Below are 22,381 nucleotides of genomic sequence, written 5' to 3' on the forward strand. Positions count from 1 at the left end.
TTAATCAAAGCTGAATTTATCATTACTCCAGTCTTCAGTGTCACATGATCCTTTAACTAATTACTCATAATGAGGATTTTATAATCAAGAAACTATTCTGATTATTATCTGTTTTGAAAACAGTTGTGCTGCAACAGTTGTACAGTTGTTTTGGAAACCATGATACATTTTATTTTTCAGGATTCTTTGATGAGAGTTCAATGGACAGCATTTATTAAATAAATTAGCTTTTGTAATATTAAAAATATCACTTGTGATCAATTTAATGTAGCCTATGTCTGATCAACGAAAGTATTAATTTCTCTCTTTAAATTTTACCACAAATGTTTGAATGGTATGGTGTTTCCACAAAATGAAGCAGCACCATGAGCAGCAAAACTGTTTTCAACACTAGTAATCATAAATGTTTGTTGAGCATCAAATCCTGATATGAGAATGATTAGTGACACTGAAGACTGGAGAAAGGATGATAAAACCAGCTTTGATCACAGAAATAAATGACACTTTATTATATATTCACAGAGCGAACAGATGTACATCAGAATAATATGTCACTATAAGGTTTAAGTGTATTTGGCTTGCTGTCTGCGGTGAAGGGCCTCAAGGAAGCAGCTTCAACTCGTGTTTCGAATTACCCGCCAGGGACTACTAATGCTAGGATAAATATAGTAACCAATATGCCTAAATGTTGGTGGAGTTGATGAGGAGGAGGGTGCAAAAACAGCTGATGCCAGAAGGGGGTAGGTGTCTGCTTTGGAAAGATTACATGGGTTCACTCCCCCCGAAACTATGTTATGAACATCACTTATTTGAAAACTATACAAATGGAAAAGATTTAATTGCAAGACAGCATATAGGGCATTATGTTACCCCCTAAATTTAACCGTTTCACTTAGATATAGGCCTACTGTATATCACAACAAGGAAGAAATGACTATCACAACTTGTTTTGTTTGCCAACCTTAAGAACAGAGACGCACACCTTATTTTCATTTGCGAAGCATTTATTGCAAAGATAATCAATGTATTAACCATCTAAAATAAAAAATACTCACATTTCAGCATACCAGTTTCTACCATTACAATTTCTGTCTCTACATTAGGAAAGGTGTCACATTTGAATTTACCAAGATGGCATATTACAGATAGGCTGTTAAAAAGAATGTATTTAGTTTCAGCGCAGCAAGTGGAAGAGATGTTAGAGAAATGAAGAGCCCAAATCCACAAGATCAGCTACCGTATTCTGAAAGAAAAAAAAGGCACGAGTAAAACCAAATCAAAACCAAGCAACAGATTAAAAAACTAGCTCAAGCATGCAAAGTCATTGCTCTGTACAGCAGCACTTACACTTATTTATGCAGGAGTATGAGATGTACAGATATTTGAATGTGCCACCACATGGATCTGTGAAGACCTTGTTGGAGGCTGATATGGAGCATGCATTTTTCCCTTCACATCTACACACACACACAAAAAAACAAGAAAACACACAATATAATTATACATACATACATACATACATACATACACTAGTGCTGGGCAACGATTAAAACGTTTAATCGCAATTAATCACATTATTTTCTTTGATTAATCGCGATTAATGACAGTATGCGCAAAATTCAATAATGAATACAAAAATGCTGCTAAAATGAACAAAAGTGCAACAACATATGGTTTGCAAACACTTTAAACAAATAAGGTGCTTTTTACAGCAGTTAAAAGTTAGTAACAGTTACAATATTTCTTGTAAATATCAACTTAAACATTGATTTAATAAAATTAAATCAAATTGGTGGTATACATATATTGATTCTGTAGTAATAGTCTTAGTGTTCTGTCAGCTTTTACATAGGCCGACTTAAATCTGCATATTTGTGATATTCACCCCAGGGCGTTATTTAATTTTATAAAAGGTCATTTTTTAAAATCTTATTAAATGTATGCATCATCTTTCCTGTTAAATTCTTACATTTGATTAATAAATTCAGTTAGAATAGTAAAAACACGGCTGTTACCAATCAAATTAAATCATTTAAATAATTGCAAAAAAAATACAGCTGCAATTAATAAGGGTATCAAATTGATGTTCTAAATAAAACATGCAATCATACTTTTGAACATAACCGCCAATAGGGGGCAGCAAGTGATCGTCTTCATGAGCGAGTCATTGAGTCGTTTATTAAAATGATTCATTCAAAACGCTGAATCATTTAGTATCAAAACACCGCGCTGAGTGTTGCTTTCCTCTGGAACCATTTTCGTCGGTGAAATGGAACAAAAAAAAAAAGTTTGTTTGGATCTAAAATGTAAGTAACTTAATATTAATTGGGCTACTTGTTTATTGAACTAGGCTACTCTACACAATTCACGATTGCAAAGTCGACTTGTGTTATTAACAATATCATAAATATTAACAACTACAAAAAGCTTAGTTTTAACCCAGTAACGTTAACGTTATGTTTCTTCTGTGAGTTTATATTGCTGCTCAATTGTTTTGATTTCTCCACGAATGTCTCTCACAAAGAGACAGGCAGCGCGAGCCTCAACGCGACTTGTTAACGTTACCAGAGGCAGAGATACACTCATCAATCGCTGTTTACATTGAATATAATAAAAATAACCAAAGAATCTGGATCATTCTCGCGTTTCTGGTTATTTTTATATTTTATTTGTCCCAGACAAAGAATGCCAAGCCCTTGGCTAAGGCTACAGGCAGCACTGTATTTTCCTTTGACCATGGCTTTTCTGTATGTATTCAGAGGCAGTGAGCCACGGCCTTTCAATATAATAACTACGTAAATGCGCGATATATAATTGTCGGCGTTAATTAATAAATGCGTTAACGCGATAACTTGCCCAGGTCTAGTATATACACATTATATACAATTTTTTTTTAAAAATCATTCTATTACCCAGCTACGGAAGCTTATTGCATTCACTTGAGAAAAAAATCTACTCTGTTTTTCTGAATTAATGACTTAATTATCAATTTTTCATGAATAATTTTTTTTGCTCTGTTTTTCTGAATAAATGACTTAATTATCTCAGAATTATGAGAATTTTTCATGAATACATTTTTTTTGCTCTGTTTTTCTGAATTAATGACTTAATTATCTCAGAATTATGAGAATTTTTCATGAATACATTTTTTTTGCTCTGTTTTTCTGAATTAAGGAGATCCCTCAAAATGCAGCCAAGAGCTCTATTTTAGCTGGATTGCATGGAAGTAAACATGTCCCGCCTTTCAAATTTGTGCAGACAGCCAATCTCATGAAAATTTACGGAAGCTTATTGCATTCACTTGAGAAAAAAAAATCTACTCTGTTTTTCTGAAATAATTACTTAATTATCTCAGAATTATGAGAGAATTTTTCATAAAAAAAAATTTTTTTGCTCTGTTTTTCTGAATTAATGAGATCCCTCAAAATCCAGCCAAGAGCTCTATTTTAGCTGGATTGCATGGAAGTAAACATGTCCCGCCTTTCAAATTTAATCCGGATTTATTTTACTTTGGGTTTGAGACATTGTCTTTAAGTAATAAAAATTGTCTTGTTTTTAGTGCATCAACTTTGTGCAGACAGCTCATGACAGCAGAAATGAACATTCTGATCTGCTTGACATTGCTATTGCACTCCATGGGGATCCAGTATTTTCAACAATTGCCTGATTGTCTCTTGTGTCACCACGTAGCCTTAATGCATTTCAGATGCATCATCTTGCACGTATATGCCATAAAGTGCGTATAAGCACGTGAAAAACTGTGTACCATATGCACACCAAAACTCATTTTAGCGTATACATTCCACAAGATTGCACACTTATTTATACTACTATTTATACGAATTTTCATGAGATCGGCTGTCTGCACAAATTTGAAAGGTGGGACATGTTTACTTCCATGCAATCCAGCTAAAATAGAGCTCTTGGCTGGATTTTGAGGGATCTCATTAATTCAGAAAAACAGAGCAAAAAAATTTTTATTTATGAAAAATTCTCTCATAAGTCTGAGATAATTAAGTCATTAATTCAGAAAAACAGAACAAAAAAAATTATTAATGAAAAATTAAGTCATTAATTCAGAAAAACAGAGCAAAAAAAATTATTCATGAAAAATTCTCATAATTCTGAGATAATTAAGTCATTAATTCAGAAAAACAGAGTAGATTTTTTTTTCTCAAGTGAATGCAATAAGCTTCCGTACCCAGCTGGGAGAACGCTTAGCAAACAAACTATAGCCAAGGCTAGTTTTAGCTAGTCTCCCAGCCTGGTTAGCATAGTTTGGATGGTCTATCAGGGCAAAGACTGAAATCACAAATGAAAATTTGTGCACTGACCCATTAGTGACTATTGCCAGTGAATTTAAGGCGTAGCAGTCCGTTTTGGCAAGCTGAGAAGCAGGTCGTCCAGTAGAACATGTGCTGTTATCAGTTCGCCCGTAGTTAGCGCTGAGAATGTGTATTTTAGTTCCAGCCTCTGAAAACCAGTTCAACATTTTACAATCTATTAGAAGAATTCATTACATACTATAACTTACCATTTAGTAATAAACTCAGAATTATCAGCGGAAACATTACAAACAAGCCATCAAGGAACAACAGAATACACACCACAGCTCAGGTCATTCTTTACATGTTCACAGACCAAACTTGAACCTACAGAAAAAGATGTGGTTAAGGAATTAAAAAAGTAAAGATGTAAAATAAAAGTAAAACAGTGAGTCAGTGCGTGCTGTGCAATGTGATCATGCCTTTTAAAGAATATCAAATGGAAAAATTGTGCTTGTACATTATCTTAAGTGTATTTGGCAGTACAATTTTGTTTTAATTTATTTAAATTGTAATGTAAAATTAAATGTCTTACATTATATTAAATTACACTAACTGTATTTCAAAGAATAGAAGAAATAAAATTGCAGGGTACTTAATTCCTAAGTGGGCCAAAAAGCACCATCAAGTTAGGGTAACTGAATTAAATACATATATTTAAACTATGTTTAAATCTATTATTGTCCAAACAGGATAAAACATGCTTAAAAACAAAAACACCTCAATTCGCCTTATTCACCTGGCGGCCATTTTGAAAACTAACGTCGTTGTGGGGTACACAAACCCGGAAGCTGGACTCCGATACAGTACTAATCAGTAGCAGCATTCTGTTTCACTCACTTTCTGCCTGCTGTGTGTAACAATCATGTAATGCATCACTGATAATATGTTTATGTATATAGTTTTTCATTTGTTAATGTTTTTTTTTTTTTTTCCTCCTAATGTAATTTCTAATGTTCTGCCCTTTTCTGGTACGTTTTTCCATACTTACAATATACAAGCAGGCCATTTGTATTCCTCCATACCAATAAACGTACATAGTTACCATTTACAAACCTAGACCAGTATGCCTATCAATGTTTTTGAATGACTTATTTCTTTCTGATGTTCTGACCAGTTGTAAAGTTATGATACATCCATGTGTAATAAAATTGTACTTTATTCTTTAGATAAATGGACATTTTATTTTACATATATGAAGATCCAGTAGCTTATACATACACATATCTCCCACATGTAAATTAACTGTATCAACTATAATACTGATCTGCCCACGTTGACACTATATGATAGATTAAAATAAGATGATAAAATCACCGTTTTCTCCAGAATGATTACAGCCGAATCAAATTTAGTTGCAATATTGTCCTGTTTACACCGTGAAGCTGCTTTGGAACAATCGGTATTGTAAAAGCGCTAAATAAAGCTGACTTGATATGTCCCAGTCTTGCTATTGCTTGAGTCTTTCGAACTTCGTCTGTAGTAAAATGCAGAAATTACGACCAGGATCCCTTCGGTAGGGTTGGGCATCGTTTTGATTTGAACGATTCTGATTCCGATTCTTACTTTCGATTCCGGTTCTTTTCGATTCTCGATTCCGATTCTTTGAGGGGTGGAGTCAAAACATGTCACATCGATATTCAATGCTATTTTCAATACCACGGGGGAAAAGCGCTGCATATACTGTCAATTAGATATTTTTTATATAACATATATATATATATATATATATATATATATATATATATATATATTTTTTTTTTTTTTTGTCTGTCTTTTGAAAGTCTAGGCAATCAAAAAGTTCTTCTGAAGAGATCACTTTATATGATAAAGCTTTTAAGCTTTTTCTCTTATATAAACATTGATCAATTACTATTAAAATTCTCACAAATATTTGCTAACTCAATGTATTTTTTACAACGGGGTAATTATGTTGCAATAGCTTACACACAGCACAAGTAAGCTTGATTTCGAATGGTAAATTGAATTTAAAAAGACGACTAAACAGTAATTACATAAGAACAAATAAACAGATTACAAAAAATAGCACAAATAAATAAAATAGAATATATAAATGAAATAGGCTGCTTTATTTTTTCAGGTAGGTCTAACATTCAGGTAAGAAACTGAATTAAAAAACATAGTGGCTAATTAAATTTAAAATAACATTGGATAATGTTTTTTGTAGTTTGACTTTGAACAACAAATGACTGCTGTCCCTTTAAGAACTGCGGCACTCATGGATCCTGAACACTGTTCCTGTTACTCATTCTTCATTTCTTCCTGAATTGTTCACGACTGTGTTTACATTAATACTCTTCTAAATGTGCACGGAAAAAGCGAATATTTGCACTTGTATGTCAGAGGCGGCTTTATTACGGTATGTGTGTGTGTGCGCTTCAGATGTGAGCTTGAAATCTGAGGGATTCGTAGACTTATGTGCAATCCCGCGCGAAATTCAGACCGATCACACACACTAACACGCTGTCGTAAGGAAAAGTCCAGCAGAATGCGCGTCCGTCGTGTTCAGAGGGTTAACCGGGCTGAGTGAGAATATGCGGCTGCGCGTCAACTCGCTGTCAGTCAGAGAGGAGAGGAGAGGAGGGCGCAGCTGGGATCGATAGGCTACAGTAGAAACTGAGCAGGCTATCGTATCTTTTCAGATATTTCAGTATCTATATTTTTGACAACACTAGTTGCACTGTTGTTTCGACCCAGGCTTTTTAAAAGTGAAATAAATCCACACTTCAGCGCGCCGTTTACCGGACTTCCATGGCTAAAAGAACAAGCGGGCGCGCACCGGAAATCAGGTGGCCATGGAAACCAAAACTTGCGCGTTTGGAACCGAAGATCGGAACCGAAAACAAATTTTCTAAACGATTCCGATGGAATCGTTATTTTTTAAACGGTTCCAAGTTGGAACCGGTTCTCGATGCCCAACCCTACCATTTGGATATTTTTTTAATCCACTCTCCGTGTAATCCCTTATCCTCCGGAAAACAGTAAAAGGTTTGTCCTCTGTAGGATTTTTTCCTGAGTGACGAAGTGCAGTGAAACAAAATGCTGCTACTGATTAGTACTGTATCGGAGTCCAGCTTCCGGGTTTGTGTACCCCACAACAGCGGTAGAGTTTTCAAAATGGCCGCCAGGGGAATAAGGCGAATTGTTAAATGCCTACTGAAGTGCTTTGGAACGCGCAGCATCAATGTGTTGATGTAATTTCCCCTGAAACGGTTTCAGCTGTTAGCAGCTCCTCCCCCTTTTTGAAACCGCCAATAGAGTTTTGTTAATATACAGTTTGACTAGAGTGCAAGAGCGGACCTTCTTTATTTGGTAAAGCCAGTTCCTCTAACACTGTTTATCATAATCTTCATATCGCTTTGAAATGCAGCACTGTGCAGAATTCAAATGGATTGATATGTTTGTTGTCTGTGCGGACATGATCAGCGCATATGATCAGAGCTGCACTTGTGTCTCGGGTCTAAATTTAGACCAGAGCCGTTGGTGTGTGTGCGCTGCTGCGGTGTGTGAAACTAACAAGAAAACAGACTTTATTCGCCTCTAATGAAAGCATATTTACACTGAATCGTTTCCTATCAGTGTGCTGTGCCTTTCACCATGTAGAAATTAGTTAGCGTGTCAATAATAACCAACTGACGATTTCAGCCGCAGCTTCAGCAGTGTAGCTTTAGATTCTATAGAGCATTTGATTGGACAGAAGATTTGACAAAAAAGTTAAGTCTGCGATGATGTCATCAAAATCTGAGATTTGTTTTAAAGTGAGACTGTACATTTTGAATGCGCATATCTCCTAAATGCAAATCGTCATGTTTTGGAACATACCAGTTTTCATAACTTTAAGGCTAACAGTCTACTACTAAAAGCTAAAAAACTTCCATTTTGATTTCAGTGGACCTTTAACTGTATCCAAACCGGATAAAATGGTAGCAAACAGGATAAATACTCACGAGTTTGAGATGGGAGGCAAAAATAGGAGATTGCAAGGTACTTGTATATACCAAGGCAGGGGTCGGAAAATACTGTATGCGTCGCAAAAACCTCACAACTTTCCAGGCCGTTGCAGCTTTACATGTCAAAAAAGGATGCTTACATAATCATTGCATATTTATCCCAGCTAACAATATACATTCAGAGAACATTTATAAAAACATTAAAAAACATTCAGAAATGTTTTCGGTCATTTTATGCAAACATTAGAGCGCGTTATGGGAATATTACTTATGGAGGTTTCAAACATAAGCACAGAATCAGGTTTCCACATTTGTAAAATCAGCCTCTGCCGCACACGCTAACGTTCCTTTAAGGTTACTGGAAGAACATTTGTTCATGACTTTGAAAGAACCTTGTCAGAATGTTCTGAGAGAGTGTTCTTTGTTAGCTGGGATGGTATTTAAATATCAAGAATATAAATGTACATTTAAATGACCAAATTATAAAGCAGTTTGGTCCATCTACCTTTTTGACACAGGAGCCAGTGCATTGGGAAAATAGCAATTGGTTTCTTCAAGCTCATTGGATGGACGTCCTTCCGAGCAGGTGGTTTTAGCTGTACGTCCATAGTTTGCAGTATTTATCTGAATCTTGCCATTTTCTTCATGGAGATAAAAATATAATTTCTTAATCCATGTAATCTGATTTCTTGAAACAAGATAAGGTCACAAAAACAGCTCACCACATTTCAAGAAACTGTATCCACCATGACAAATCACACTTGTTTCTGGAAGTTAGAGTACAGAAGATCGTCATAGGCTTGCAGAGTTGCAAACTAAACAAATGAAGGGGGGGAAAAAACCTGCTTGGATGCAAATATAGTTGGTAGTGTAGTACTTGTAGGTGTCCTCACAAGGATCTTGTTCTGCAAGTCCTTGAGTGTTTAACTCGCACACTCTCAGTCCATCACACCTTTTGAAGGATAAAGTCAAATCACTAACAAATCAACTAAACACAGTAAGCAAAACTCTTCTGAACCAATTTCATTGGTCCAAACAATTTCTGTTCGGGCATAATCACTCCTCTACGGATTAAGTCCAGACTGAACTGTCCGAGCTCAAATGTTGTGGGCGGGGCTGAGTTCAGCTGGCATCCAGGCTATGAGTAACATCTTAGTTGAAATCTCCTTAAATACTTTTTACTTAAACAAATATAACACTAAAGTAAACCCGCTTTTAAAGTGTACAGTTTAATTATAAAATATCCAAGTAAATAATGGAACAGTATCTGTTCAACAGACACCTCAATACTTGGTACACAAGACACAGTGACTGTAACAGTCAATGGATCGTTTGAGCCAGTTTGTCATTTTGAGTAGAAAGAACTCCAGATGTCACAAAATGGCAAGTTATAGACAAGGCAAATTTATTTGTATAGCACATTTCATACACAATGGGAATTTTATGTAAAGCACTTTGAACATCAATTACAACGGTGATAACTTTGCATAAGAAAACAATGTGTAAAAAAAAAAAAAGGATAAATAAAAAGTTGTAAAGAAAATAAAAGCCTCATGAAATATTCAAACCCCAGTGCATGATGGGCACAACAGTTGAGTAGAATTAAGTATAGGTGGTTGCATGCGATTTCACTTTTTTAGCTTTAGTTAGTGTGTAATGTTGCTGCTTGAGCATAAACAGTATCTGCAAAGTTACAGCGCTGGAAGTTCAATGCAAACGGAGATAGTCTTTTAAAGTTATGGCAGTTTATTGCCTACAAAAACAGCCGGTTTGGACTACAATGAACTTCTTCCCGGGTTGGTGACATCATAAACCCTTGCTAGTCACCGCATCACTTCTGCCCGTAATGGTAAGGGGCGTGGCGTTTCTGGCAAACCTGTGCTTGATACTTCAGCCAATGAAAATACAGGAAACTGCATTTGGCCATCTAACCAATCTCAAGGTGGTGATCCATTTTTCCGTGCAACACTTCTGTTACGCCACACTCCACTTTATTCCTATGGGTGATGTCAAGCATCTTTAAAGCACCCACATAGCATTCCGGAAAGACAGCGCTGCATTTGAACGCGCAATTAATGGGAAGCGTCAAAACATCACACTTCAGTCGTGTCGCAAAAGTGGATCTCCACGGTAAGACCACTGAGGTTTTTTTTTAGAGGGATGGGCTTCATAGAAGCAGGAAGCAAATAAGCCGTTCAAAGGACAGGAGACAGCAGTGTGGAATAAAGGTCAACTATATAAAGTAAACAAAAAAAGCATTAAAAAAAAAGTTAAGACTTTACACTGCGCCCCATAAACAACCAAGCCTAGAAAAATAAATAAAAACAGAACCACCCTTTAAAGTTGCTGTCCGTAACCATTCAAGATTTACTAAAATTACATAGTAAAAGTGTAGCCTGGATGCCAGCCGAACTTAGCCCCACCCACAACATTTTTAGGTCGGGCGGTTCGGTCTGGCCAGGTCTCAATCCATAGAGGAGTAATTTTCCCCGAACCGAAACTGTCACTCTGGCTGCCACGTGTTCTTCTGCAAGACCTGCAGTTCTGTTTATTAACCTCTAGAGCGCAAAGTTACAGACTGAAGCGTTAATTTTGTGATGTTGATATCTACGCCTTATTTTCTACAAGCTTGAATTGAGTACTAATCTAGAGTTTAATTAATGAATTCCTGAACTAACTTTAATGTAGAAATTAGAACCCCGCTCTCTCCTATCTCAAGACAAAAATATTTTGTCAAAATAATTAACTTTTAAATAAAAAGGCAATTAAATCATAGACTTGTAGAATTGGGTATGATGTCAGGCTGATACTGCGCCATTGGGCTATGGGGCGTGTTTCAACCGAACCAGGAAAGACCTCAATTGGATTAGGGATGGGCATTTTTGTCAATTTTTCATTTCGATCATCGATAGGTCTCAAAAACGAGTAATCGATTAACCATGGGCAGGGCGTCTCCGTCATGGAGATATGAAACTATTTTAAGACTGTTATGAAAATGTATGCGACAAAAACATGAGATGTCCATGCAAATATGAACATATGACTATAAAAAAATAACTTGCATTATGATGCATAAATGTCTTAAAGAAAAAGAAACTAAATAGGCCTAACTGTCTCAAATAACCCAGTCAATGATATCGGGCATTGTATTTGAGCTGCAACTGTGAATACACCACCCCGCAGAACTTTACTAGAGAATTAATAAACTCAGTCATCCTATATGTGATTAATCAGATACAGTATTGTTCAAAATAATAGCAGTACAATGTGACTAACCAGAATAATCAAGGTTTTTCGTATATATTTTTATTGCTACGTGGCAAACAAGTTACCAGTAGGTTCAGTAGATTCTCAGAAAACAAATGAGACCCAGCATTCATGATATGCACGCTCTTAAGGCTGTGCAATTGGGCAATTAGTTGAATTAGTTGAAAGGGGTGTGTTAAAAAAATAGCAGTGTGGCATTCAATCACTGAGGTCATCAATTTTGTGAAGAAACAGGTGTGAATCAGGTGGCCCCTATTTAAGGATGAAGCCAACACTTGTTGAACATGCATTTGAAAGCTGAGGAAAATGGGTCGTTCAAGACATTGTTCAGAAGAACAGCGTACTTTGATTAAAAAGTTGATTAGAGAGCGGAAAACCTATAAAGAGGTGCAAAAAATGATAGGCTGTTCAGCTAAAATGATCTCCAATGCCTTAAAATGGAGAGCAAAACCAGAGAGACGTGGAAGAAAACGGAAGACAACCATCAAAATGGATAGAAGAATAACCAGAATGGCAAAGGCTCAGCCAATGATCACCTCCAGGATGATCAAAGACAGTCTGGAGTTACCTGTAAGTACTGTGACAGTTAGAAGACGTCTGTGTGAAGCTAATCTATTTTCAAGAATCCCCCGCAAAGTCCCTCTGTTAAAAAAAAGGCATGTGCAGAAGAGGTTACAATTTGCCAAAGAACACATCAACTGGCCTAAAGAGAAATGGAGGAACATTTTGTGGACCGATGAGAGTAAAATTGTTCTTTTTGGGTCCAAGGGCCACAGGCAGTTTGTGAGACGACCCCCAAACTCTGAATTCAAGCCACAGTACACAGTGAAGACAGTGAAGCATGGAGGTGCAAGCATCATGATATGGGCATGTTTCTCCTACTATGGTGTTGGGCCTATTTATCGCATACCAGGGATCATGGATCAGTTTGCATATGTTAAAATACTTGAAGAGGTCATGTTGCCCTATGCTGAAGAGGACATGCCCTTAAAACGGTTGTTTCAACAAGACAATGACCCAAAACACACTAGTAAACGGGCAAAGTCTTGGTTCCAAACCAACAAAATTAATGTTATGGAGTGGCCAGCCCAATCTCCAGACCTTAATCCAATTGAGAACTTGTGGGGTGATATCAAAAATGCTGTTTCTGAAGCAAAACCAAGAAATGTGAATGAATTGTGGAATGTTGTTAAAGAATCATGGAGTGGAATAACAGCTGAGAGGTGCCACAAGTTGGTTGACTCCATGCCAAACAGATGTCAAGCAGTTTTAAAAAACTGTGGTCATACAACTAAATATTAGTTTAGTGATTCACAGGATTGCTAAATCCCAGAAAAAAAAAATGTTTGTACAAAATAGTTTTGAGTTTGTACAGTCAAAGGTAGACGCTGCTATTTTTTTGAACACACCCCTTTCAACTAATTGCCCAATTGCACAGCCTTAAGAGCGTGCATATCATGAATGCTGGGTCTCATTTGTTTTCTGAGAATCTACTGAACCTACTGGTAACTTGTTTGCCATGTAGCAATAAAAAATATACTAAAAACCTTGATTATTCTGGTTAGTCACATTGTACTGCTATTATTTTGAACAATACTGTATATGCCTATTACAATTTACATCAGCCCAAAAGGACGCAAATGCGCACGTGAACCTGGCCAACAGGCTTGAAAACAAAACTGATTTTGAATGCTCTTCAACGCTAATACACGGGCAACGAAACAACAGATAATTTACAACACTTTAATCGTGTTCTTATTATAATTCTATGTAGCCTACATGACAGATTGGCGCTGCACGTAATTGTATTTTTCATGATCAAAGTGAGAACAGCGTCACTGCACGTTTTTGAATCCATGAGAAACATTAAAACAGATTGCATTATTAATATCAATGATTTTGAAAAAGAAATAGCCTATCTAAAAATAATATGACCGTCTCAAATAACCCAGAGTCGATAATGTCGGGCTGTTTGCATTTGAGCTGAAGCTGAAGAGAATGAACACCAGCCGAAATAACGGCAGCGCTTTGCTAGCTGGTTATTAAACTCAACCAAACGCCGTCCTATACGAGATTAATCTGATATAGAGAACATATAATCAAGTATAAAACAAATAATCTTACAACTTTCATTTGTGGAAAAGGACGCGGATACGCAGATGAACTTGACCGCGCTCTGACTCTGGTTGGGGATTTCCTTTATTAACAGCGCGCGCTGATCCACGTGGAACTAAAGCACGGAGAATACAACATTATATGACAATCATGTTCTCATTGAAATGCTGTGTATGCGATATATTGGCTGCCGCACATCTTGTACTGTATTTCATGATCATTCTCAGTGCTTCAGGCATCACTGCGCGCTTTAATTTCACTTTATTTCGTGGTCTGGAAGGCGTGCTGTCTAATGATAACCAATCCGAGAAATATACAAATATATTTTTTAAAGTCAGGGCGATCATCGTTTTCATGATCGATCGTCACGGTCACGTTCGAGTAATCGAGTACTCGACCACTGTTGCCCATCCCTAAATTGGATAGACCTACAACAAATCAGAGCAACGCATATTAGTTCTACTTCCTTTCATTCCGGACCACCAGAGCGGTATCCTAGCTTATCTACTGGAGTCTTTCCCTGGTGCTCTTGTCTTTGCAGAGTATAAATGTCATAGTTGTCACCCCGTGACCATGGCGCTCAGGTGTACAGCCTTTAAAAGGAACCCATTGCGTCATGTCCGCTCTTTTCGATTCTCGTCATTGCGGAGAAGTTTTCGGAAGTGAAGTTGCGGGAGATGCTCGGAGAGTTTTTCAATCCCTACTGCTTTTTGCTGCTATTTTGAACGCCTGTGAAGTAAGGGTTAACGTTAAGTAGTTGCTGTTCACCAAATCTCGTTTTGTTTACATCGTTGGTGCAGCTGACCATAAAATAATTTTTTGTAGAAATAATGGCCCTCATTTATCAAAAGTGCGTACACCAAGTTTCCAGCGTACTAGTGTTGTCACGATACCAAAATTATGACTTCGATACCAGACTAAAATATCAATACCACAGTTAAAAAAAAATAAAAAATAAGATGCTTAATATGACAACAGAACTTATTATTCATTGTAAATTTTACTAAAAATTCATGTGGCCAGCATGTTCTTGATCTTCATTGTTTTACAATGGGTTAATTGTGTTGCAATAGCTTAGACAGCACAAGAAAGCTTGATGTAGAAATGGTAAATTGAATTTTAAAAGACGAGTAAACAGTAATAAAATAAGAACAAATAAACAGATTACAAACAATAGCACAAATAAATGCAATAGAATAGAAGATACAAATTAAATAGACTGCTTTATTTTTTTTCAGGTAGGTCTAACATTCAGATAAGAAACTGAATAAAAAAATTCATAGTAATTACATTTAAAACAACATTGGATAATGTTCTTTGTAAAAAATTCAATAGCGTACAGATGAAACTATTAAAGTTACACAAGTTGATCAGTCAAGAGCAGTTGATCGTTTGTCTTTTTGTAGTTTGAATAACAAATGACTGCGGTCCCTTTAAGACTAACGGACGCATGGATCCTAAACACTGTTCCTGTTACTCGTTCTTCCTGAACTGTTTGCGACTGTTTACGTTAATACTCTTCCAGATGTGCACTGATATTTCTTTGAGTGTATTTGACCAATAATAAGCTGGAAAAAGAAGCAAATGTTTGCACTTGTATCATGTCAGAGGCGGCTTTATTACGGTAGGCTATGTGTGTGCGCTTCAGATGGGAGCACGAAATCTGCGGGATTAGTAGAATTAATTTATGAGCAATCCCGCGCAAATTCAGACCGATCACACACACACACACACACACACACTAACACTAACACACTGTCATGAGGAAAAAGTCCAGCAGAACGTGCTGTCGCCGTGCTCAGGTTAACCGGGCTGAGTGAGAATATGCCGGTGTGTCAACTCGCTTTCGGTCGGAGAGGAGAGCACAGCTGGTATCGATACTGTAAAAACTGAGAATCGTATCGTTTCAGATATTCCAGTATCGATACATATCGAAATATCGATATTTTTGACAACACTACAGCGTACACCTTGCATAAACCCAAACCCAGTGACTTTGAGATTTATCAATATGGACGTTGGCGTACGGCACGCTCAAATCCTACGCCAGCTCAGGAGGTGGTGCGCACGTTTGAGTAAATGCGAAAATACGCAGAAAAACAATTCCGAACACCACAAAACGCACTGACAAAGATATGCTATATTATGACCCACTGTAAAAAAAACAACAACAACAACATAGTGATTATAAACTCCAATGTTTATTTTTGTGCAACATGGACTTCAATGTTTAATTTGTGTGATACCAAGCATTTGATTTGTAGGCATATGTATTCCTCCAGTCGCGAGCCTGTGCTCTTTACCAGACGTTTCAGGGTTCGGCCCGGCAGCTACCCACGGACTGGGACTGAAAATAATTCAGACTGACAAAATAAAGGACATTCTTTAAAAAAATAATAATAATAATGACATTCTTCTTCTAAATAACAATAAGCGTCATCAATAATAGGAATCTTGCACATTGTCATGCAATTATTAATGTGAATGAATTGTACTCCACATCACATCACTATCGTACACCCTAATAGCCTACTTGTGCTGTGATACAAAATTAAATGCTATCGTTTCAAAACACGTTCTGTAAAATAATGCATTGTGATAATTTCTCATTCAAACAGCTATTTAAACTGCATGCGTTTCTGAACCCCCACACTATTAACAGTACTCTTAATTTAGGTCCACGTTTTGTTTTTGGGGGTGATTTTAATCCCACTCTTTAAACTCAAAACGATTTGGCTTTTTTCCACTTCCCTGGTGATGGTCTCGATGGGCGCGTCTCAATCATTTCACTAGTTCAATAGTCAGGACACTGATCAGGGAGTCAGCCCATTTACTTATGTCTTAATCAGTGCCCTGACTAGTGGACTAGTAAGATGATTGAGATGCGCCCGATTTCCACGTCGGAGAAGTTTCGCTTCTTTGCCGTCTTCCGTGTGTCCATGGCGTAAAATGAGGGCGTGGGGGAGGCGGAGACTTGAATATATAGGGGTGTGTTATTCTAATGATCGTTTTCAGCTGCGGCATTTATCAAGGGCAAGTACTGCATACACCTGGATTGCAGAGGTGCGCACAGCTTCATAAATCAGGCGGTGAGAGGAGTGCAAGCATAATCTTACGCCAACATATATACCTGTTTCTAAGAAAGATTGTTAAATGAGGGCCAATGTGATTGGACTGTTTAAGTTAATTTTGAGTTTACTATTGAAGATATTTCTGTTCTAATGGCGAGCTGCACGCTGTGTGATTCACCAAAGGAATTAGACGGTCACGATTGTTGTGTTTTGTTTGGGACCTGAGCACCTTGAAAAAGCGCTTTCTAATGCAAATCTGCATTAGAGCACAGAGTGGATCAATTGATTGAAGGTAATAGCCAGATCCAGGCAATGCTGGCTACTATAAAGCAGCATAATGAAGGGCAGCGCTTGACAGAACCCAATGCAGCTGTTCCTGGTACAGCCAGAGATTGGTGTAATTTCAGTATCTTCATCAGATTCTTTTTTTGATGAACAACCTGGCATGACAGGAAGAGCTGGAAGCCCAGTTTCATTGCACTCAAGCAGTGTACAGAGTTCAGATCATGAAGGTGAGACGACATCAGCAGCAAGCTCTCTGCATGCCAAATTAAAAGTGGCTATGGCAAGACTAAATATTGATATTCCAACTATTGCAGATGATCATGCTCCTAGTCTGTTTGGTCGGACTTCTGGTCATGTTGATGAGTTAATTATTCCACAGTGTGGTGACTTCATTAAAGAACTATCATTTGGCTTTAAAAGTGCATTGACCATATGACCTGATAAGGTAACGCACATGCTGGTTAATATGGCAAATGCAGGGTCAATTGGGTTGGATTCGATGCAACTAGTAGAAGCCGTAGTGGCATCCCTTGCTGTGCAGGCTGATGAAGCATTACGTTCTGAAACTCGCTGTCTGCAGCCAGAATATAAACAAACAGATGCACTTGTGCAAAAAACGTATGGTGCTGTAGCAAACGTTGGTCGCGTTTCTAATTCGCTGACAGTTGCTGTTGGCACTTAATATTTCACTTCCTTCACCTGACAATTCAGGATGTGCTGAAATATTGCAAGCTTCTCTCCAAGCGGCTGGAGCAGCTGTATCAGAATGTGGTAGGTCCCTGGTTCTGCTGACACAGTTGAGAAAGCAGGTTTAGTTAGCCCAGACTCCATTACCAGAAGCTGGTAAGAACATGTGTCAGCTTCCCCTTGTTCCAGGACAGGTGTTTGGAGCACAGGCCCAGGAAGTACTAGACAGACGTCTTCTCGCATCAGAAATGCGTTCAAAGCATTTAAGGTGGCAAACTATCTTTAGGCAATATGTTCAGTAGTCGCACAGAGGCTCTTATCCTCATTATCAGCAACGTAATACTGGCTTTGTGCAGGGCAGAATGCAGGAGGGGTTAGCACCACCGCACCAGTCCAGAGCAATGTAAAACAGCACACCTTGAGGCACTGGTCTCGCAAACAATTTCTCCTCAGGGGTGTGTCCTTGGGAACCATTCCTGTACAAAGGGAAGTTGTAACCACAGATGCATCCCTACTAGGCTGGGGAGCTGTATGGAGGCACCGGAAAGTCAGCGGTCTGTGGCAGAGCACGTCTCAGCACATCAATGTACTCGAGTTGAAGGCAGTGTGGCTAGCACTGCAGCATTTCCAACATCAGCTAGAAGCCAAACATGTTTTGGTAAGGACAGACAATACCACAGTGGTGTTTTACGTCAACCACCAAGGAGGGACAAGATATCAGAGCCTGCAAAGGTTAGCACACAGACCTTGGAAATGGGCAGATGTCCATCTCCACTTACTGAGAGCTGTATATCTTTAGCAGACTCGCTATCTTGGGCCAATCTGAGTCACCAGGAGGTGATCCAGTTAATCTGGAACGCCTATGGCAGGGCAGGGGTGTACTTATTTGCGGACAGACAGACAGACAACTCATCGTCCAAGGTGGTTTTCAGACGAGGACGAGCCAGAAGCGTTGGGGTAGGATGCATTGGCACACAATTGGCCGCAAGTTCTCCTATATACATTCCCACCTCTGCCATTAGTATGGATGACATTGAAGTGAATTCAGGTGACAAGGCAAACAGTTCTGCTGATAGCGCAAAATTGTTTTATTTATTATGGAGTTTAAAGAGTGGGATAAAAGGCACCTACAAAAACAAAATATGGACCCAAATTACGAGTAGGCCTAACAGTGTGGGGGTTGAGAAGCGCACTCCAGCAGTTTAAATAGCTGTTTGGATGATAAATTATCACAATGCATTATTTTACAGAACAGTGATTTTGAAACAATTAGCATTTAATTTTGTAATCACGGCACATGTAGGCTATTGGGGTGTACGATAGTGATGATGTGATGAGGAGTACCATTCATTCACATTAATAATTGCATGGCAATTTGTAAGTTTCTTATTATCATTATGATTTTTATTATTAATGCCGCTTGTTATTTAGAAGAAGAATATTCTTCTTTTTAATAATAATAATAACGACAATGTTAATTTTTTTATTTTGTCAGTCTGAATTATTTTCAGTCCCAGTCCGTGCGCAGCTGCCGGGCCGAACCCTGAAACGTCTGGTAAAGAGCACAGGCTCGTAGCTGGAGGAATACATATGCCTACAAATCAAATGCTTGGTATCAAACAAATTAAACATTGATGTTGCACAAAAATAAACACTGAAGTTTATAATTATGTTGTTGTTTTTTACGGTGGGTCATAATATAGCATATCTTTGTCAGTGCGTTTTGTGGTGTTAGTGCGAAAATGCGCAGAAAAACAATTCCTAACTCAAACGTGCGCACACCACCTCCTGAGCTGGCGTAGGATTTGAGCGTGCCGTAAGCCAACGTCCATATTGATAAATCTCAAAGTCACCATGGGTTTGGGTGTACGCTGAAAATTTGAAACTTTTGATAAATGAGGGCCAGTGAAGTTATGGGTTTGGCCTCTAGGAGCAAACCAGGCATATTGGAATGCTCACAAGGGGTCGAGCACACCACTGAACTGCAAGGGCACCTTCCACAAGGCAGTATGCAGACAAATAGAGAGTTTTTTTTCTCAGTGGTGTGAAAAAGGAAAATTGATCCTCACACTTGCACTATAAAGTAACACCTTGGAATTTCGTTAAATAAACATTATGTGGCTGAAAACACTGAAAAGTTGTGATATGACAGCTCTGAGCGCGCCTGTCTCTGGCTCAGTGCAAGCCAACGCGAAAGCACATTTGAATTTACATTTGAATGAACGTGATGCACTGACCGTTCTATCAGGTGTGAATGTGTGATCGTACGTGCGAAAGGGATACAAAGAAGAAGAATGTATTTATATAAATTCAAATATATTTTATATATGAAATTTCTGATTTTTTTTTTTTAGCCTAGGTAATTTTTTGGCAGCACCCCTGACACAGTCAGGGGGCACCCCAGTGTGCCGCGGCACCCACTTTGAGAAAGGCTGAGCTAGACAACCCAAGTTTATGTGGCTGATTTTCTGCATACAGAGGACTAGTAGAATGGGTGTCAGTAGGCACACATCAGTGGCCTGTTGCAAAGCTGGTTTCAGTTGTTACCAAGATAAGTTCGAGATTAGTTTGAGCAAACTCTGGTTTTTCGGGCTCAAGATGGATTGGTTTTTAGCAGCGTTTATCACCATGGTAACTTACACTGCACGGCTAACCTGCTCTGGAGCAGGTTTTATTCTGTGTTAGAGATCACAAACCCAAACTGGACCAATCAGCTACAAGTAAAGACACAATGAAGCCACGCCCCCTGTATCTGTTGTTCCAAATTAAAGCAGTTTATAATGAGAAAAAAACTGTAGAAATGAAATTGTGGTGCTAATTCTTTAAATTCTCTAAAATCTTTTGGTGCTAATTAATTATATTTATATTATATGAATTATAATCACTTTGAATTAATACAACATGTTCATATAAATATTATATTGATTGACAAGTAGCCAAATAGTAAATATAATACATGCATTCATAATTCTTTTAAACAATGTGTATTCATTTGAGCTCTTTGTGAACCTATAATTATTAGGCATATTTCTTTGAGTCACATCATGCATTGATATAGTCAGATCATCTTTCAGCTGCCTTCTCAAACTCTCTCCGCAGCAGTAGTGTTTATTCCTGCTTTGTAAACATTTAATTTCATGATCATTTTCAAAACGATCTCTCAAGCTTCAGATGAGAAGTGAATCAGACAGGCACTGTGATTGGCTGTTTGCCGGTACGTGTCACACTTTTAGGTGCACGCGCTTCAGAGTTGATTGCTAACTCTGGATTAAACCCGAGTTGACAGAGAAAGTTTATACCAAGCTTTGAGAAACGGTTGAGATTGATCTAAACCAGTTTGGATTTATCGACTCTAAACCTACTCTGAAACTCAGAGTTTGTTCAACTAGCTTTATGCAACAGGCCTCAGTTAATTAAGATGTTTCTTAAAAGGTGTTAGTCGACTTCGACCCAGTCATAAGACCGTGGTTCCACAATGGGCTTTAGATGTGGTGTTAAGTAGCCTCTTGGGTTCACCATTAGACTGTGGACATTAAATGGCTGTCTCTAAAGTCAGCTTTTTTGCTGGCATTGGCCACAGCACGGCGTGTTCATGAATTACATGCATTGTCAGTCAGCCCATGGTGTTTACGTTGGGGACCAGAGTATAAACAGGTAACGCTATGGCCGAATCCTGCATTTCTTCCAAAGGTTTGTCACAACAATACATAAATAAACCCATGACTGTCTGCTTTTACAGATGTACAAGGTTCAGCACTGTGCCCAGTCAGAGCTCGTCGACTGTATGTCGACGTTACAGCAGCCTGGCGGATCACTGATCAGCTGTTTGTGTGTTATGGTGACCACAAAAAGGGTATGGCTTTGTCTAAGGCTAGATTATCTCATTGGGTGAGGTAGTTATGCAAGCTTATTCTAATGCAGGTCATGAAGTTCCAGCTTTGGTGAAGTGCCATTCAGTGCGTGCAATTGTCACTTCCTGGGCAGCCCTGTGTGGGGTGCAGCTATCTGACATCTGTGATGCAGCAACATGGAAAACTCCAGCTACTTTTGCTAAGTTTTACAGGCTTAATGTTGCCACAATACCTGCAGTGTGTTCAGTGATGGTGACGAAGGATTCACAAATTGAATAAAAGTTAATTCAGCATGGAATTAAGTGTTTCGTGTGTATTTTATATTAAAAACATATTAAACATTTATTTTTTCTATTGTTACAAATGTACTGATGGGCATGCAACCCTCGTGACGACTTTGGTATGCAGCCTCCACTAGATAAGCTAGGATACCGCTCTGACGGTCCGGAATGAAAGGAAGTAGAACTGAAAGGTACGTAGGTAACTGTGGTTCTACGACTGAGTGGAGGCCCGCCACAATTTTTGGTCACTTGGGTAGACGAGAATGGCCAGAGAACGGACATGACGATGGGTGCCTTTTATAGGCTGTACGCCCGAGATTTATACTCGGCAAAGACAAGAGCACCAGGGAGACACTCCACTAGATAAGCTAGGATACCGCTCTGGCGGTCCTCCACTCAGTCGTACAACCGCGGTTACCCATTTAGCCCCCAGTTTTCAAATGTCAACAGAACTCAACTGCACTGTTGCCAAGTCTGCGATTTTCCCACTGGTTGTTTTCCATGTCTGCAGGTTGAAGCGACCTCAAC

The 22,381-nt window shown here is 38.3% G+C and overlaps 1 protein-coding gene and 1 long non-coding RNA gene across 4 annotated transcripts in view; one reads left to right on the forward strand and one right to left on the reverse strand.

Annotated features, from left to right (window-relative positions):
* Positions 1-790: 790 nt before the first annotated feature.
* Positions 791-22,381, reverse strand: part of LOC137038052 (rhamnose-binding lectin-like) — a 41,992-nt gene continuing 20,401 nt past the window's right edge. The window contains exons 5-12 of one of the 3 annotated variants that reach the window (XM_067412489.1): positions 9,139-9,248; positions 9,019-9,063; positions 8,802-8,937; positions 8,294-8,409; positions 4,608-4,652; positions 4,335-4,473; positions 1,348-1,457; positions 791-1,243 (exon numbers count right to left, since the gene is read on the reverse strand). In XM_067412489.1, the coding sequence (XP_067268590.1) occupies positions 1,242-1,243; positions 1,348-1,457; positions 4,335-4,473; positions 4,608-4,652; positions 8,294-8,409; positions 8,802-8,937; positions 9,019-9,063; positions 9,139-9,248 (703 nt within the window). In that variant the 3' untranslated portion in view covers positions 791-1,241. The remainder of the gene's footprint in view (positions 1,244-1,347; positions 1,458-4,334; positions 4,474-4,607; positions 4,653-8,293; positions 8,410-8,801; positions 8,938-9,018; positions 9,064-9,138; positions 9,249-22,381) is intronic. The other 2 variants (XM_067412491.1, XM_067412490.1) reach the window with 2 other exon arrangements.
* Positions 2,216-21,858, forward strand: LOC137038495 (uncharacterized). Its single transcript, XR_010897493.1, has 3 exons — positions 2,216-2,306; positions 21,461-21,574; positions 21,643-21,858. It is a non-coding gene; the product is annotated as an uncharacterized lncRNA (long non-coding RNA).

This window comes from Pseudorasbora parva, chromosome 13 (assembly GCF_024679245.1).
Source record: "Pseudorasbora parva isolate DD20220531a chromosome 13, ASM2467924v1, whole genome shotgun sequence".
Lineage (NCBI taxonomy): Eukaryota > Metazoa > Chordata > Actinopteri > Cypriniformes > Gobionidae > Pseudorasbora > Pseudorasbora parva.